Source organism: Euleptes europaea, chromosome 4 (assembly GCF_029931775.1).
Source record: "Euleptes europaea isolate rEulEur1 chromosome 4, rEulEur1.hap1, whole genome shotgun sequence".
Taxonomy (NCBI): Eukaryota; Metazoa; Chordata; class Lepidosauria; order Squamata; family Sphaerodactylidae; genus Euleptes; species Euleptes europaea.
The window spans coordinates 67,079,850-67,097,545 of NC_079315.1; the positions used below are offsets into that span (position 1 = coordinate 67,079,850).

The 17,696-nt window shown below is 41.3% G+C and overlaps 1 protein-coding gene across 1 annotated transcript in view; it reads right to left on the reverse strand.

Annotated features, from left to right (window-relative positions):
- Positions 1-9,158: 9,158 nt before the first annotated feature.
- The window catches only part of SRFBP1 (serum response factor binding protein 1), a 70,427-nt gene continuing 61,889 nt past the window's right edge, over positions 9,159-17,696 (reverse strand). Inside the window, exons 5-8 of the mRNA XM_056849000.1 lie at positions 13,436-13,517; positions 11,000-11,729; positions 10,175-10,212; positions 9,159-9,342 (exon numbers count right to left, since the gene is read on the reverse strand). Of these exons, the coding sequence (XP_056704978.1) occupies positions 9,164-9,342; positions 10,175-10,212; positions 11,000-11,729; positions 13,436-13,517 (1,029 nt within the window). The 3' untranslated portion in view covers positions 9,159-9,163. The remainder of the gene's footprint in view (positions 9,343-10,174; positions 10,213-10,999; positions 11,730-13,435; positions 13,518-17,696) is intronic.

Consider the following 17,696-nt stretch of genomic DNA (forward strand, 5'->3'; position numbering starts at 1 on the left):
TAGTGCATTATGGTATTTAGGAACAAGCGTATGCTGTAATGTCAGGCTTTATGAGTACAATATCGTGTGTTTCCTCAATATCTTTGCTATTTCCCTTCACTTTAGAGTTGCTGTGCTTTCAGATCAGAACAACTTCTAATTAAATGAAGTATTTTTGACCCCCCCCCCCCAAATCAGTACAATTGTATGGCCTGGAATGAACCTACAATAATGCTAATGTTCATTTTCTTTCCCAATTGAGGACATAACAGATTCTTTATAAAATAGTTTTGGTTTTGAAATCTTGTTTTGAGGATTGAAAGGGGGGTTTGCACATTCCTACTGTTGCCTAGACTCAGTGAGGTTCAGCTGTTATTTCTGGCTCCAGTCTTTCTTATAGTTTGGGTTTACAAACTCTCCAAAAACGGTTACTCCCAAAGCCATGAAAAGAATCACTAAGAGACTTGCAATCTAGTCTACATGTGTTACCTTCATGGGAGGATTGGGAGGTCAACAGGGCTCTGCATTCTACCCTGCCATGACCCTTTGATGAGAGGACAAAAGAGCCAGCGAGAGTAAAGGAAGTGCTATCACACTTCTCAACAGTCAAAAGGCGCACTACATCCTTCTTTACTGATCTCATCAGATTCAGGCCAGCAGGGAGAAGATGGGTGCCATAGTTGCTCTGCACCTGAGCCTGGCAGCAGCTGCCTCCATGTCTACCCTACCAACCCAGCAGTGATGCTGAAGCAAAACTAGGCGCCGTAGCTTTCCTCCACCGAGCAGCAACAGCTTGCCCTCGGCTGGGCTGGCCTCCTTACCCGTCCCCAAAGTTGAGTGGGGTTGGGCAGTGCAGTTCTGGGACTGTATTTTAATAGGGCGAGTCATGCCTTCAGTTCCCAGTTGCCCGAACCAGAATCAAGCTTGCTGTTGTACTGTTTTTGCTGCAATTGCTTGGATTAATTTCTAAAGCCCTTGAGTGAAAACCTGTCATCAGTGCAAGAGGATGCACAGGGCTTGAATCTCTTGCTAGTGGATTTTTGAAGGTATTCTTCCCAACCACAGCAGTATCTGTATGGTGGGCAGTAGCAACAGGCCCTGGTAGTCTTTTGTCCCAGCATATGGCTGGAGTTTGTCAAGGATGAGATGCCTGGTAGGAGTGGAGGTTACTCTGCTTGACATTTTTTGCAGAAGAAACATACCTTACTATCCATACTGTTGGAATTTTAAAACTAATCATTTACTTATTTAGAACTTTGGATCCAATACCTGCTGTTTATTTTCTCTTTACTAGATACTAATGTTTATTGTTTATTTTCTCTTTACTAGATACTAAGTTGAAAGAAAAAGTACACACCATTGCCTGAGATTTCGAGAAGTTATTTCATAAACTGAAATAGGATGTAAAAACTTTTGAAAACTGAAGAAAAAAATGACCAGAATATATGCAAAGAATTTTAATGCAACTTTAATGCATCAAAATGAATTCTTTTGCTTTGTTCATGCATTCAACTTTTGCAAAGTATGAATTGGTGCTTTATATATAAATGTTTTCAAATTCTATAGGAAAGTTGTTCACAGAAATACATTCCTTAGACTACTGGAAATCTGTGAATGAACTTACAGAACAATTTATAGGGTGCTCAGGTAGGCTGGGATACCAAAAGCATATTTGTGCATGCTCGGTCAAATCATATAATTTGTCTTAAAAGACATCTCTCCTCCCCACCAATGCCATATCACAAAATTTTGATATTGCCCCCACCAATGCTTCATCTCAAAACATTTTCACATTGCTCTCCATTTTACCAAGCAAAAGGAGGGTTGAGGAACTATTGACTAAAGCTTCTTGGTAATTGTGGAACTAATTTCGTACAGTGGTTCTCAATCTGGGGGTCGGGACCCCCAAGGGGGTCGCGAAGTGTTTTCTGGGGGGTTGCCGCCACTGTCCTGGGACAGCCCCCATCCCGGGTTGTCCAGGACTAACCCAGACGCCCTGTAACCCTGATCCGTCCACAAGGGCAGTGAAGACCCCAAGCAGAGAGGTGAGGAACTGGCCGACCGACAGCCAGAAGGAGCCGGGCTGCAGAGATGCGGCGGCGTGCCGCCGCACACCAGCTGTAGCCCCATTGCCCAGCTGAGAGGCGGGCGGTCCAGCCCTGGGCGCGGTTGCACCTGCGCCGGGCGGATGATGCGGCAGGATGTGTGGGAGGCCGAGGAAGCTCCCCTGGCTTGGCCAGTTCAGGTCTCGGAGTAGAAGACGGCGGTCCCCCTTGAGGCCGCTACAGCCACATTGTTTTTACTTTTAGCCGCGCTCGGGTGGGGCGGGAGCTTCAGCCTGGAATCCAAGTGCGCATGTCTGTAGTGTGGCTTCGCTTTTCTGCCCTGAGTCATAGTTCCGCTCTGGCAAGGCCAAGGGGGAGTCGAGGTGCATGCGCAGTTCGGGATTTCCCCCTCGAGCACGCAGGTTCGGTGAGGCGCAGAAGGAGCGGTGACTGGCGGAGGGGAGAAAAAGGCACGAAAAGTCCGAGCGGGATAAGCGGCCCTCGGCTCTTTCCTGGCCCTTCGCTCTCGTGAGGTGATTAAACGGAGCTCCACTTTGAAGGATAACTGCAGTTCTGTGCACAAACAGTGTCCCAGTCACAAGAGAGGGGGTTTCCTTGCAAGAGCCCCGGCCTGCTTGGAAGAGTTTTTGGGGAGAGAGGGGAGGACAAGGAACGCAGTGCGTGCTCAGAGGCACTCTTTCCTCCGTGCCAGGTTGCCGCGCCACACAGTCACAGCCGCTGCGCAACAGGTGGTAGTACCGTTTGCTTGTTTGTTTTAAACTTTAAAGTAATTATATATATGGATACCCTGGACTGCCAAAAAAACAAATGTGTTTTCTTTATCCTATTGAAAATCATTTATGCAAATTTATGCAAATGTGACGAGGGTCACAGGTTACTTGGCAATTGTAAAAGGGGGTCGCGACTCGAAAAAGGTTGAGAACCACTGGATTAGATACAATACTGAAAGAGCAGAAGGCTTCCGTCAGTGCAAAACTAGTTTCCCACATTTTCTGCCAAAGACAGAAAGGCATTGTTCCCTTTTCAAGAACTCTTAATATTTAATGGAGCAATGTCTGTGCACCAGTTAGTTACACCCTTATGTATGAAACATGTTTACATTTAAAATGTATTAGCAAGTGAACCATTTTTGAACGCCAAAAGCATACTGAGATTTTGACATGAACCACTTGTTGAAGAACACTAAGCAGTCCTTTCCCAATGCAGATAGTTGTATTTGCACATTTTTTTCTTACTTGGTCTCTGAGGATGGAAAGCTTTCTAAACAGGTGTCCTGAAACTGCTTTATAGGAATAGGGTTTGGGTAACCTACATCAGTATTTCCCAACCTTGTGGGTCTTCTACTCAAAGTAGGTTGGGAAGCCTAAGGGGGTCCTGGGTTTTTGCTGTTTTATTCATTTGTGCATGCTCTCTTTAAGTGGGTCACCATACCAAAAAGGTTGGGAACCACTGACATCATTAAAATGATGTATGTTCAGTTAAAAACAAAACCCTGCAGTAAGACACTCAGGTGGCATCACAAACAAACAAAAACAAAAAATCGAACCCTTGAAAATATAGCATAGGTTTAGTGGGGGAAGGAGTAAGATAATTTAGATTTCCCAAGAACCTGCAAAATACTGTAATCTGTACGTTTAATTAAAAGGTGAAGCTTTAAGTGTTATATGAAGCAGTATCCACTGAGTAGTCTGTCATAATATAACTGACATATAATGCATTGTTGACCGAGAGCCAATCTTGGAATATTTAGAAAAATTACAACCCCCAAACAACTCTGGTTGCTACTGGTAGGTGATTTATTCTCACTACGAATAAAAACCAGTGAGGATTTTTATTGAAAACTGAAATAATTTCTTACAGAGGGAGCCCCCCCCCCCCATGGCCCAGGTTGTAAAGGAATGGGCCCTGAACGCACTCATTGTTGACTATGCTTGGGTCGCTGCCTGATTTTTAAGAAGGGCTGTATTTTGACTACATTCCACATAGTACAATATATAAGAAGTGGTGTACTTAGTCTGGCGCTTACAAGGTATTTCATACCACTTCATTATTCTTCTCCTTCTCCTCCTCTTTAATGGCTTTAGACACCAGTCCTGTCCATTCGTGCATTCGGTGGCCTTTCATATGTGAACAACTACAGGTAACCACATACTACCTGGCTTGTTTAGTTGCAGGCCACCTTTTAAAAGAAAGTGCTTTAGCAATATATCAGGAAAAAAATGGGGCTGGTATCAGGTAGCCATTGACTACTGAGATCAATTCCTGGGCACAGGAATCATGATGACCATATAATGGCAGGTCAAGGGTTGACCTACATGATAGTTTTGAGTAACTGCTACACAGGATCACTATGCAAATCTCTAATTCCAGAATATTTCCTATACAAAGGTTGTGTTTTCATTTGTCAAGAGCAGAGTTTATGCTGATACTTATGATGTGAACAGGACTCATATGTTACTGTTGGACTCTGGCATTAGCTAAGGTTAGTCTAACATTAATAATTTATGTTGATTCATTGTCATATGAGAAATTAGCAATGACATATCAAACATTGTTAAGATGACAGTCATTTTCTTAACTAATCTTGGCTACTCCATAATTTTTAGTACAGAAAGATTTACTGCAAGCATTTCATGAACCATCATAAATTGTAAGCGATTTCTGATAAATAGGTACATGAGCAGGCGTTTTGGACAGTCTTAAGGTTTTGGACAGACAAGCCTGAAGAATACTCATTTCATTGGACGTGGTCTATCCTGTGCCTTAAAAGACAACCAATACATTGTTTTCATATTCCAAATATTTGAAGGTGCTTACATATTTTAACTTGAACTGAAATAAAATAGCTTGTTGTCAGGAAATCTATAAGCAACAAGTGTTACAAATTCAATGAAATGCCACTTGATATTTTTGAATGAACTTTCAATATTTACTTCAGTTTTTTTGAAATCTTTACTCTAAAACTTATGCATCTTTCTCTGAAAAATTATTTATAATTATTCATACACTAGCTTTGTATTCTTCATTGTATTTCCATATTCTTGTGCTACATTCTTGTATCATGGCTGAAAATTTGTGAGGATGACCTGAATAAAATGTTTTAAATGCTCAGTATGTCTCTTCAAACTACCACCAAAACATAGTACTTAATCCAACTCCCTCTCATTGGTTAAGTGGAATCTTCTATTTGTTAGAAATATCTCTAGGTTGGAAGACACATCTGCATATCCAATAAAATAAAAATATGCAGTTGTATATAACACAACATTGAGATCCCCTAACTTCAGGAGCTCAATAGATTAAACTCAATAACATGGGGTGGGAGGAAGTCCCAAAGCAGATTGGTGATTTCTATCTGCCTGCTATGGTAGTAATGCCAGAAAACTCAAGAAGCTTAATGCTGTGTGCACACTATCTGAAAATAGGGGCAATAACCCACACCTAGCCAATAGTGACACATTTCAAAGTGCTTCAAGATACCAGCCAACTTTCACATGATTTTATCAAACTGAACAAGAATAAATTATTGGATGAAGTAATTACACTTATGGATAATTGGAACTATACCAAGCTTCGACTGTGGCTCCCATTAATTATTACTTTAATGATACTGTTCATATGGTCAGTTCAGCCCTGAACAATGTCACACTGAGATCAAAATAAAAAGAGGAACTATCTAAATAGCCCATAAGAAAATTAGTATTTTTTAATCTGGATTGACTGGGGAAGAAATTTGGCGATTGCCAAAATCAACCCCTGCTAAAAGAACCCTCAGATTATCGAATTTAGAGACATTCCCAGAGAAAAGGCTTTATCCGTCTCTCTCCTCATTGAGCAAGTTGCAGCTAAACAAAATGCTGGAGAGTGTCTATTTGGCCAGAACCACATTGACATACGCTCTCACAGTACGGTACCCTATTTAAATAACCTATTAACTCCCCTGATGGGATGGCATTCAGTCTAGCCAACATAATCTTCTGTATCATGGGATTGTGGCAAGCTTAGACCTTGGTATAGAGGTGAGTACACTCTACATGCTCTTACTGTAGTGCTTGCAGAATCCAGTTTTTGCAGGCAGCTCAAGATGGACGAAAGTGCTTCCGATGGCCTGTGCTCTTTTAGACCATTAATTATCTGTCCCTGAAGATGTATGGATTCAACTGTTTTTCAAACAGCCTTAGGGAATTTGACTGACTGGTCCAGCTATTCCATTGAAGCCCTAATCTGTCCCTGCAACAAACTGTTGACAAATTGCTCTGGCAACATCCTTTCCTTGCCATTCAGGCCTAAGGATCGGAACTGTTTAACTACGAACTATGAATATGACCAACGGAAGAGGCAGAAAGGGTGATTTCACCCCATTCCTCCTCCCCAGTCTCTATTAGTACATGTTTGGATCATGTTTGAATATTTGAATATTCAATTTGAATATTTTAATGATTTTATTGTAATTTTATGAACTGTTTATTATATTTGTGAGCCACCCTGAGCCCAGCTTTGCTGGGGAGGGTGGGATATAAGACAAACAATCAAATAGACCAGCGCCCGGACCTTTTCCTCTGCGGCTCCTGCTCTGTAGAATGGCATCCCCCCTTAAGGTGTGCTGGTTCCAGGTCATACAGGGCTTTAAAGGTCCATACCAGCAACCTAAATTGAGCCTGGAAGCCAGTATAGAAGGAACAATAGTTGAATGATATGGTCCCTGTGACTCCCCTCCTGGGCTGCAGCTGGCTTACCAGCCGAAGTTGATGAAGGCAACCCTGGACACTGCTGCCACCTGGTTATCCAACAGGAGGCCCGGGTCCAGGAGCAACCCCAAGCTACAAACCTGCTTTTTTAGGCGGAGTGCAACTCCATCCAGAACAGGGGATAACCCATTCCCTATGTCAAACACTCCCCCCACCAGTAGCACCTCCGTTTTGTCAGGATTGTTAGCCCTCATCCATTCCAAAACTGCTTCCAGGCACCTGTTCATGGTTTCCACAGCCTCCCTGGGGATCTGTTAGTAGCTGAGTTCCATCTACATATTGGTGGGAACTCAGCTCAAATCTCCTGGATGACCTCTATATGCCTCTCACACCAACTACTGCTCTTAAAGGCCCCACAGTAGCTGTAGGGAAGAGTCACAATTCAAGGGCAGGGACAACCATGGCCAGGTAGCTCCAGTTGTTCCAGTCCCTAGGGCATGAGGCCTTTCTTAATTCTTGTAGATAGGGCCCTTCCCATCAGTAATGGTAAATGACTGCACTGAGGGGATATTAATGAAAAGTATCCCCTCTCCAGTCCTTAGATCTGACAAGAACTGGTAAAATGCGCTCCCTATAGCCTATGCTATTCAATTTTGCTGCTGCATTTTGCACCATCTTGCAGCCTCAGCACAGTATTCAAAGCCCCCATACAAAATGCTTGACACTATTCTAGCTTAGATGTTACAAAGCAGGGATCACTATGGCCTGCTTTTGATTTTCAAATAAGAAGTTGTGACTGGAAAGTAGCAAATGCAACACCATTAATGTTTTCTTTAAAGGAATCCAGAGCAAATCCAGGAAATTACAGACGAGTTAGTTTAACTGCTTTTCTGGGTAAATTAGTAGCAGAAGCTGTGCTGATAAAAACAGAATTATTAAGCACATAGATTAACAATGTTAACACAAAGGAAACTTCTGCCTCACCAATCTGGAGTTCTTTGAGAGAGAGATTACAATACTGGCTGATCTTCAGTCCCTTTCATAACAATCCCTGCCATGGTGCTTTCTTTTCACTAATGCCATACATGGAGTCCAACTTGGATAATGCAACTCAGAGTCAAATCCCTGTTTAGTCTTGCAGAATACTAAAACTACATATCAGTATGATTAACCAGTGAGTGCATTTATTTAGACATTTATTCTCAGGTTTCATTTAACCTGGTTAATGCGAATTTTAGCTTTGTGAACAGGCAACAGATACATTCAAGATTTCTACTTTGGTTATTCATATTGTTGAACCTCACTGTCTCCACTGGAGTCTCTACACACAAGAATTCAGGAAATAATTATCAAATGGAAGGAGTTCACAGGTCAAGGTAAAGGATTCTTGAGGTTTAAACACGTAAGAATTTATCCACTTGATGGGAAGCCAAATTACAGCTGAAGGTTTTTTTTTAAGCTGCCTTAATTTAAAAACAAATGAAGAATGATATTTTAGAAAAATCAGAAGGTAGAAATACAAGGCTTTAAATACAAAAAGTATATACATACATGGACATCTGTCAATAAGATTTCCAAATATTAGCACCCAAGAAACATGTCACTTTTAATGCAACTTCCCATTAAGTTATTTAAAAAGTCATTTAAGTCATTTAAAAATACACCTGCTGAAATACATGTGCCAAGAGGACTATTTTTTTTAAACCCTCTTACAGCTACTGGGTTGGATGCAGCACAAGAATTTTTCTCCCTCCCCATAACATCCATTTCTGACTCATTAAAATTTATTCCTGGGGTTGTGGGAGCCATGTGGAATAATGCAGGGCCGTGGGCTGAAATGAAAAGGGGGAAAGAGGCAACAAGGCAGATTTGTCACCCTTCAGACTCCTCACTGCAGCCTCTCAACCCACATGGCTATTTGTCCACATGGATTCCATGAACCCAGGAATAAACTATCTTGCGGTCAGAAAGGACTGCTGGGAAGAGAGGAAAGTGGGTAAGATCCATGACAGCACAGGTTGCCGGAACCAACGCAATCACTTCAAGGTTATCACTGTCTTTATCCGACAGTTAGAAAAATGAAGCCTACTACATAAAAATAATTTTTGTCCACAAAATCTCAATATTTTTATCTTACATAGCTTGTCTATTAACTACCACAAACAGAATGGAGTTTGTGAAAAAAGTGTTGATGATTCCTTTTTCCCCATGTGGCCTCATTCTCCCTTGAGAACTCTTTTTGAAAGCTGGAGTCATCAGGGAATGATGGGGATTTTCCTTTCTTCTGTAAGATCTTGGCTCTTATCACTTTCCCCATGCTGATCACAAGGCTCTCATGACCTTCAGAAGTAGTTTTTGGGAGAGGCTGCAGGCAAAGTTCCTCTCTATGAGCAATGTTAAAGGTGCAGCAGTCTGGATTGACAAGAAAAATTAGTCTTCAAATATAATCTTTTTTCCTTGGAATACTGTGATCTGAGAAGTTTGCTCTCGACGTTTCCTGCTTGCTTCCCATGAAGGATGAAGGGGTTTTGCCACCTGTTCTCTCTTAAGATCCTGCTTTATAGCTGCACGTTTGGGCAACTGTTTCTGTGGGCTTTTTCTTCCAAAAACTGTACAAGAATGAACAGAGAGTGACGTTAATACCAACAAGCCTAAAATAGGGTTTGTCTAAAACCAAATATAAACAGATGAAATTTAGCAGTGTTAAAGTGTATTTTATGTTTTGTTTTATTTTGCTATAAGCTATGTAAGGATTTTTTTGTGGAGAATGCAGTTAATAATCAAAACAAAAAAATAGCCATACGGGAAACAAAGGGGACACATACATCCAAGTGGAAGTTAATTTTCATTTTAATTAGCCATTTATGAAATACGGATACTAGTAATAGCAATTTATATCCTGATGTAGATAGCCCAGGCTAGCCTGATCTCGTCAGATCGCAGAAGCTAAGCTGGGTCGACCCTGGCAAGTATTTGGATGGGAGACCTCCAGGGAATACCAGGGTTGTGACGTGGAAGCAGGCAATGACAAACCTTCTTTGAACGTCTCTTGCCTTGAAAACTCCACCAGGGGTAGCAGTAAGTCAGCTGTGACTTGACGGCAAAAAAAATTAGCACTCTATGCCAAAAGTAATTTTACAAACTCATGTAAATGGAGAAGAAATGGTTAAGCAGTATACAAATTTGGCTTTCAATCAAATGTAAACATTCTTCACAAAGCTAGGAGAGTTACAACTGGGTTGGGTACAAAAGTCCATTTCTTCTAACTGTCCAGGAGACTCCAATCAGTTAAGGATACTTCTACAGCCAAAGGAAGGCTCCAGCATTAGAAGAAGGGACCTTTGGACCATAGTCAGTGTTGTTACCCTTTTAATGCAAAATGATACCTCACTTCAGATACTGCACAAATCAAAATGAAGCAGCATTAGCAATCTGACTTACCCATTATTTTGTTTTTGGAAAGATGATCTCTAGGAGTTCTAGGAAAGAAGACAAGGTTAGGTGACAGAAGAGGAAAACTATTCTGTTTGAGTGGAAGATGTACAATTCCTTCTTATTTGACTTTAAAAAGTCAAGATCACATTGTTTGCAATCATTTTTGATAACATGTAAACCATAAGGTGGAATTGATTAAGTATTTTGCATACTCTTTTAAAATGCTGTTTTAATGTCAAAATAAAATGTTTTGATGTTCATTGCGCTGGAGACCCCATTTGGGAGGAAAGGCAGATAGAAACGTTTTTAAATAAATAAAATAAAGAGGAATATAAAGCATAAAACCAATTCAAAAGCTATTGCTTATTATATCTAACAACCAAACTGATTTTTGGCCTAAATAATACTTTGAATGGTTTGTATGGTTAGAGCTAGAGTGGTGCAGTGGTTATGAGTGTCTGAAACCCCCCCCCCCTTGTGCAACGGAAGCTCACTAGGTGATCCTGGGCCAGCCACACTCTCTCAACCTAATCTTCCTCACAGGGTTGTTGAGAGGATAAAAGGGAGGAGAGGACAATGATGTAAGCCGGTTTGGTTCCCATTGAGGAGAAAGGTGGGGTATAAATGAACTAAATAAATAAGTAGACTGCATTTCCCCCAAAACCAGTCAACACATGGCATTTTCCCAGACAAATCTTAAACACAAATTGACCTAAACAGGGCAGTTGAGAACAACTGAACCGCTGTTGTAAGAAGCCACCCATTTTTCATTCAACTTACCCCAGATCTGCCAACAATATTATTGCAATTTCTTTTATGTAAAAGCCTTACCTTTTTACATTCTTGGATTTCTGTTTAGAGTTGGACAATGAAGAGTAAAATGTAGATTCTAGCTTCTTGACTTTTGCACTTGGATAGCTGCCTGGTACATCTGGCTTTTGAATTGAGTCAGATTGTGAACACTTTGCTTTTTTTACCATCATGCCTTTCACTTTATCTTTGGCAAGTGATGAGAGATCAGCTGCCCCCTTCTTCTTCATCCTTTTTACTTTGCCAATGAAGAAATCATCATCATCGTCACTTTCATCCGAGCCAGAAGATTGATTATAGAATCTCTCTTCTGTGCTGTCATCAAAGTACTCCTCCTCACCTGCATCTTCTTCAGTGTTACCTGCATCGCTATCCGATTCATATTCTGCCCCACACAGGAGATCTCCTGGACATTTCTTTCTTTCTGGGCATACTGCCATTTCCAGTTGACTTTCAGGAACTAATTTATGATGCTTGAAAGCTCGCAAAGTAGAATCATCGGAGAGGCATTTCTTCTCAATGTCCATTGCTTTTTGCTCCTCTTTCTTGCAAATGTGGTTCTTTCCCATGTCAGTGCCTGACTTTTCTCTCACCTCTGTTTTGCCTTGTTTAAACATTTGGTTAAGTTCACTGCTACTGGAATGCTGGGTCACTTCGGGTTGTTTGGTAAGCTGTTCTTCCGATTTATGCTCTTCAGAAGAAATAGTTCTAGCAGGCTTCTGTCTTGCATCTTTGAAGGCTTTTACAGCAGCTAGAAAAAAAACACAAGTGGCTTAAAAAAAACTGTTGCAACAAAGCCAATATAATGCATAGTAATGCCAAAGGGGCTTCAAACTAATTTTTGAGGACAGAGTTTTATATTTCTCAACATATCATTTACAAGTCTGTATGTTCCGATACCAATCAACTGGGGAAAAAATGGTAAACTATTGCCTGTCTATGCATGTGTTTTTTGGGATGGGCTGTAGCTTAGAGGTAGAGCAGTTGATGTTCATGCTGATGGTCTCCATTGCCAATAAAGGGATTGAAATTTGATGGTCTCCATTCAAAGTTTTCCAGGAGCGAAGATGGAAAGATCCCTGTCTGAATCTCACAGAGAACCATTCACTGGCAGTCCAGCAGACAGTAGCAGGCCTGAGAGACCTAAATTATGATTCTGCTTTACACACTAATGTTGGTTTACCAGGTACAGTCAATTTTATACAGCAGAGGAGGCCAAACTCTTGGGTTCAAGTGTACCACCAGCTGAGTCCAAAATAGGAAACAAGGCTACCTTAGTGCTCACTACAGTGCACATGAAGCCTCCTTTGCTCATGCCTTTGCCACTAGCCTATTGAGCCACATAACAGGCAGCAATGCTTGAAGCACTGGAGAGGGAAGAGATGATTGTCTATTTCTATTTGCTGTGCAATGACTGAGTTAATACTTCCCAGAGTATTATGCTGTAGGCAGACCCACAGACGTTGGTGCTCCTGTCCAGGCATGCCAACAAACTGATGCTGATGGGGTCACTTGTGAAACCTGTGCAGCAGGTTGGTTACCCCAGCGTACAACACAAAAAAGACAATCCAGAGAAGGGTTCTCTTCTGCTAGGATAGCCACCAAAGGAATTCTGAGATGCCAGAAGTTGCTACCAAGAATATTCATCATTACATTCAATTGTGAACTGGCTGTTCCCTATACAGATGATGAAAGTTGTACAACGGGGCCTTCTGCAGATCAGATAAAGTAAGCATCCATGCATGCGTTACATTCAAATTTCTCTGTTCATCTTTTTCAGGCAGCATATAAAACATTTACATATAAAGCTGCATTACACGGAGCTACACCATTAGTCAATCTACCTTAGTGCTACCCACCTATTTTGAGGGGTTAACTATACATTATGTTTTCCTCAAGCACACCCCAAGGACAAGAAACTTATTCTGGAGTTCTGTGCTTCCCAGGCATGCACAGACCAAACCCCTCTCCCCTCTCACTGTTTTCCAGAAATGAATTGTAATGCAGAGCCTATTAGTAATTGTAGAACCCTTAATGGGGCTTTTTGGGACTGTTTCAGGTTACAAAAATTGCCTGACAAAAGGTCTAAGCCCCTTGTCTCTGCAGTCCTGGTCCAAATCAGGGCTGCATACGACTGGTAAATGCAAAAGTCCACAACATATCTCTCAGGGGAACCCAGGGATGTCCCCTGAGAAAATGTCAGATGCAGTTAGGCTTTGACTAGCAGCAGTTCGGCAGGACTTCAGAGAGAAGGTTTTTTTTCCTAACAATTACGCCAACTGTTTCCAACAATTTCAACTTCAATTTCAAGTTCAACAATTTCAATTTCAATTCTTTTAAGTGGTTAGTATTATCTAGACACATTATAGCTCAAGGAGGATTAGAAAAAGACAACACATTTTAAAAATAGATACAATTTCAAATGAAGACTGATCAGCTGGACTAATGTGGATTTACCTTTAATATCAGCAATTTTTGTCTTCAGGAGTGGGTGAGTTGCTAGTCTAGCAATTGCTCTGTCCATTGCTGTAGAATCAGGCTGCATTAATAAAGGCAAATCTTGTTGAATGACAAAAACTTAACCAGCCACCAGGGTGGTGAAATGAATATACATGCTTTATGTTAAGAAACTTATGATTATCATTCGGAAAGCACTTATTTGTAATCTACCAATTCAAAGAAATACTTCCAAAGTACTTACAGAATTAAAATCCACTCTGGTTCTCTTAGAAAAGCAAATGGGACTAGTTTTTGTTGAGAACATTAGCTCTAAATTTATGAGGCAGAAAGCAGATCCTGCCGTCTCATAAACAGCAGCAAGCAAGGGAGCTAAGCACACGCTCCATTTATTTCCATTTGCTACACAACCGGTGTGTGGGGCAAGATGTTGACATGTTAATTATTTAACATGGGCTATTACACTTGTATTAGACCTTCATTTTTTTAAGTATTTGCTTGTGTGTGTGTGTGTGTGTGTGTGTGTGTGTTAAGTGCTGTCAAGTCGTTTTCGACTCATGGCGACCCTATGAATCAATATCCTCCAAAATGTCCTATCTTTGACAGCCTTGCTCAGGTCCTGCAAATTGAGGGCTGTGGCTTCCTTTATTGAGTCAATCCATCTCTTGTTGGGTCTTTTCATGCTGCCCTCAACTTTTCCTAGCATGACTGTCTTTTCTAGTGACTCTTGCCTTCTCATAATGTGACCAAAATACGATAGCCTCAGTTTAGTCATTTTAGCTTCTAGGGTCAGTTCAGGCTTGATTTGATCTATAACCCACTGATTTGTTTTTTTTTGGCAGTCCACGGTATCCGTAACGCTCTCCTCCAACACCACATTTCAAAGGAGTCTACTTTCTTCCTGCCAGCTTTCTTCATTGTCCTGCTTTCTCACCCATACATAGTAATAGGGAATACGACGGCATGAATTAACCTAATCTTGGTGGCCAGTGACACATATTTACACTTCAGAATCTTTTCTAGCTCCTTCATGGCTGCCCTTCCCAGTCTCAATCTCCTTCTGATTTCTTGGCTTCAGTATTTGCTTAGAATTTAAAAATATGATGTAACAGTAGTTATATTATACACTGTTATAGTTATATTATATATAGTTAAGAGAGCCACTATAAAATGGCTACGAGGGAGCTATGGACAATCACAAAATGGCTGCTACGGGACAGGAGCTAAACATGTTTCAAGCCAAACATCTTCTCTGCTTTAGAGAAGAAGGACTTGGACACCAATCAGTGGATGCCATGGCACAAAGGGGTACCACATTGGGGAGCAATTCAGATTACAGCTTCCTAAAAAACTGCGAAGAGGAGAATATATTGGTAGAACATACAACTAATATTACAGAAATGAGTCCTTCATGCTGGGACCAGATACAAACTCATTGTTACAAAAGAAAAAAATGACTTTTACAATATTTGGATAGCAATAATGAGCAGTAACCCAAAAGGATCAATGTAACCAATATAACAATAATTCATAAACTATGTGGGATAACATGAAGCCAGAAGCAGTGTTAATAACAAATTCTTATATTATTCTCCAAGATTTTGTCATATATGCAAATCTCTCTTTCACAGATATACAAACACAGCACATGGGAACAAAACTATTGATGAAAATTACTAAGTGACTTCCACATGGGCTTTTTGCTCCAGTTTGGACTCCCAACTGCAGCAGATTATTTCCAAGTTTCCACACAGCTTTGTTGAACATCCACTTTCCTTTTGTGGTTTCCCATGCTTTATCAAATCATCTTTGCTCTGATGTATCCTCCTAGTGTGCAGCTGAAGGTATGGTATGGATCAAAAGGTGCCACCCACATTTTAGCACTGACATTTTGTGGGGTGATCAGGTTGCCCAAATTTTCTTTTTAAAAGTATGTACTTATGGTTACGTGATCATTAGACAGGCATTTTAAAATGTTCAGAATGTATTTGTTATTTAATTTACTTAATTTGTTGTTGGTTCTTATAGTGAATACTTATTGCATTTTGACACATTATGAACAGCTAAGCAGAAAGGTCCCTCCAGAGAATGTGACCAGTTGGGGATGTTTCTCAATCACCTCATGGGCCAACAACCAGAAGAGACCCTTTGCCAACCCAACTATAGCCTACAAGTTCAGTGCCAGGAAACCAACTGTACAATCACAGCAGACTTGAAATAGAGGGGAGCTGGGTTACCACCAGTACCCAGTGAAAAATTAGGCGGTATGCATAAGGGACAGAGTGCTATAAGAACACTACAGCTCGAGGAATGAGCAGATTAGAGAACAATGTGGAAGCTCTGCTGCTACAGCACTTCAGCAGGAACCACGGTGGAATCTAAAATACCACTGAATAGAAAAACATTGCTGTGTAGAAGACTCCTATGTGTTGGGCCCAACATATACGGCATGCCAAATGTTAAATCTGATTTCCCTTAAGGCTAATAAATTAAAGACCAGCAGGGGACTTGCCAGACTCTTAGCCTGCCACTGCTTCTGCCAGGTGGGCACAATTCATGGCAGCAGCTTGGGCTCCCCCCCAGCTTCACAGCAACCCACGAAGAAGCTCATGGAAGAGATGGAATCTGGTTCATTCACCTCTTCCCCACTCTGCCTGCTTCCCTACCTGCTCTTTTCTGCTGCTGCCTGCCCCTCCCCTCCCTGCCACTCTGCTCCCCTGCCCCACTGTCCCCCTCCCCACCTGCCTCTCCACCAGTCCCTCTTCCTACAGGCAGTTAGACTGAATAGCAATTCCTGCTCTTCCCTCCTCTCACAGCCTCTGTCTATCTGGCTGATGTGGTGGTGGCTCTCACCCATCTTCCACTCAGGCTGAGCTAATGGAGAAGCAGTGTCTACACAAGCACAGACAATACCCAACTGTTGGGAGGATTTAACCCCTTTTTAATGTTTCAGGTTTTTCTGCAAACCTGGGAGTTCCTCTATGTATGTTTGTTGGAATATCTCTGTTCTCTCTTCATGGTCCCAGTCCTTGGATCTAAGTATCATTATATGTGTACATGTTGAGTATTAGATGTAAGGACGGCTTAGTAAAATTGTGGAACTCCTTGCCCCAGGATGTGGTGATGGCTGCCAACTTGGAAGGTTTTAAGCGGGGAGTGGACATATTCATGGAGGAGAGGGCTATTTATGGCTCCTAGTCAAAATGGATACTAGTCATGATGCATACCTATTCTCTCCAGGATCAGATGAGCATGCCTATTATATTAGGTGCTTTGGAACACAGGCAGGATAATGCTGCTGCAGTTGTCTTATTTGTGGGCTTCCTAGAGGCACCTGGTTGGCCACTGTGTGAACAGACTGCTGGACTTGATGGGCCCTGGTCTGATCCATCATGTTCTTATGTTCTTATGATGGTTTCTGGATGCCCCAACAAAAGATTCAGCAATTCTGCCAATTAATCTGTTGACACCCTAGCGGACCTCTTGGAATAGAGAAAATAGAGAACGCGCACAGGCACTTGTCACAACAGCTCCTAAATGTTCCCCTTTCTTGTCAGAGCATAAGCATTTCCCTTGTTTACTGGGAACATTGTATTACATTTCTTTTAACCAGCTTTTTGGAGGGCATGCAAAAAGCTACTCGTATCCCCAGTGGTATTTTTAACTCCCGTCACCCAAATAGCAGTACCCCATGTGATATCACAAGTGGTTTCTGAAAGTTCCCTCACTTCCAGAAGACGTTTTCCATGGAAAACTTGGAGGGGGGGGGGCTGCTACTCAACAAACACCAGTCCAAAGCCCTCAAGGGTGTGCTGTTCCACTACATGACAAGACATCATGATGATTACTTTTCCATCAAATATTTTATCGTAAGCAGTAAACAGCACAAACATTTCTGAAATAACTTGCCTTTGAAGGAAAGAAGAAAACAAGGAAAACCTTTTATGTGACCAAAACTTGTTATAGTAACACTACGCCAAAAAACTTTGGTAAACCTTCCAAAGAATTCAAGCTATGTAGAGGCATAGCACATTTAAACAAATAAGATTTTTGCCTGATATTCTTGTGTTTCTTAAAAAGTGGCCAACTGGGTTCAATGGGATTTACACCCAAGTAAAGGAAAATAGGTTTGTAGCACTTTCTCATTTATATCAGCCCGGTTACTTGCTTATTCAAAACATTCTGGGTAACTTGGCCTCATTTGTTTTTTGATTCCTCTACCCGTTACATCTACATTTAACCTACCCAATCTTAAATAATT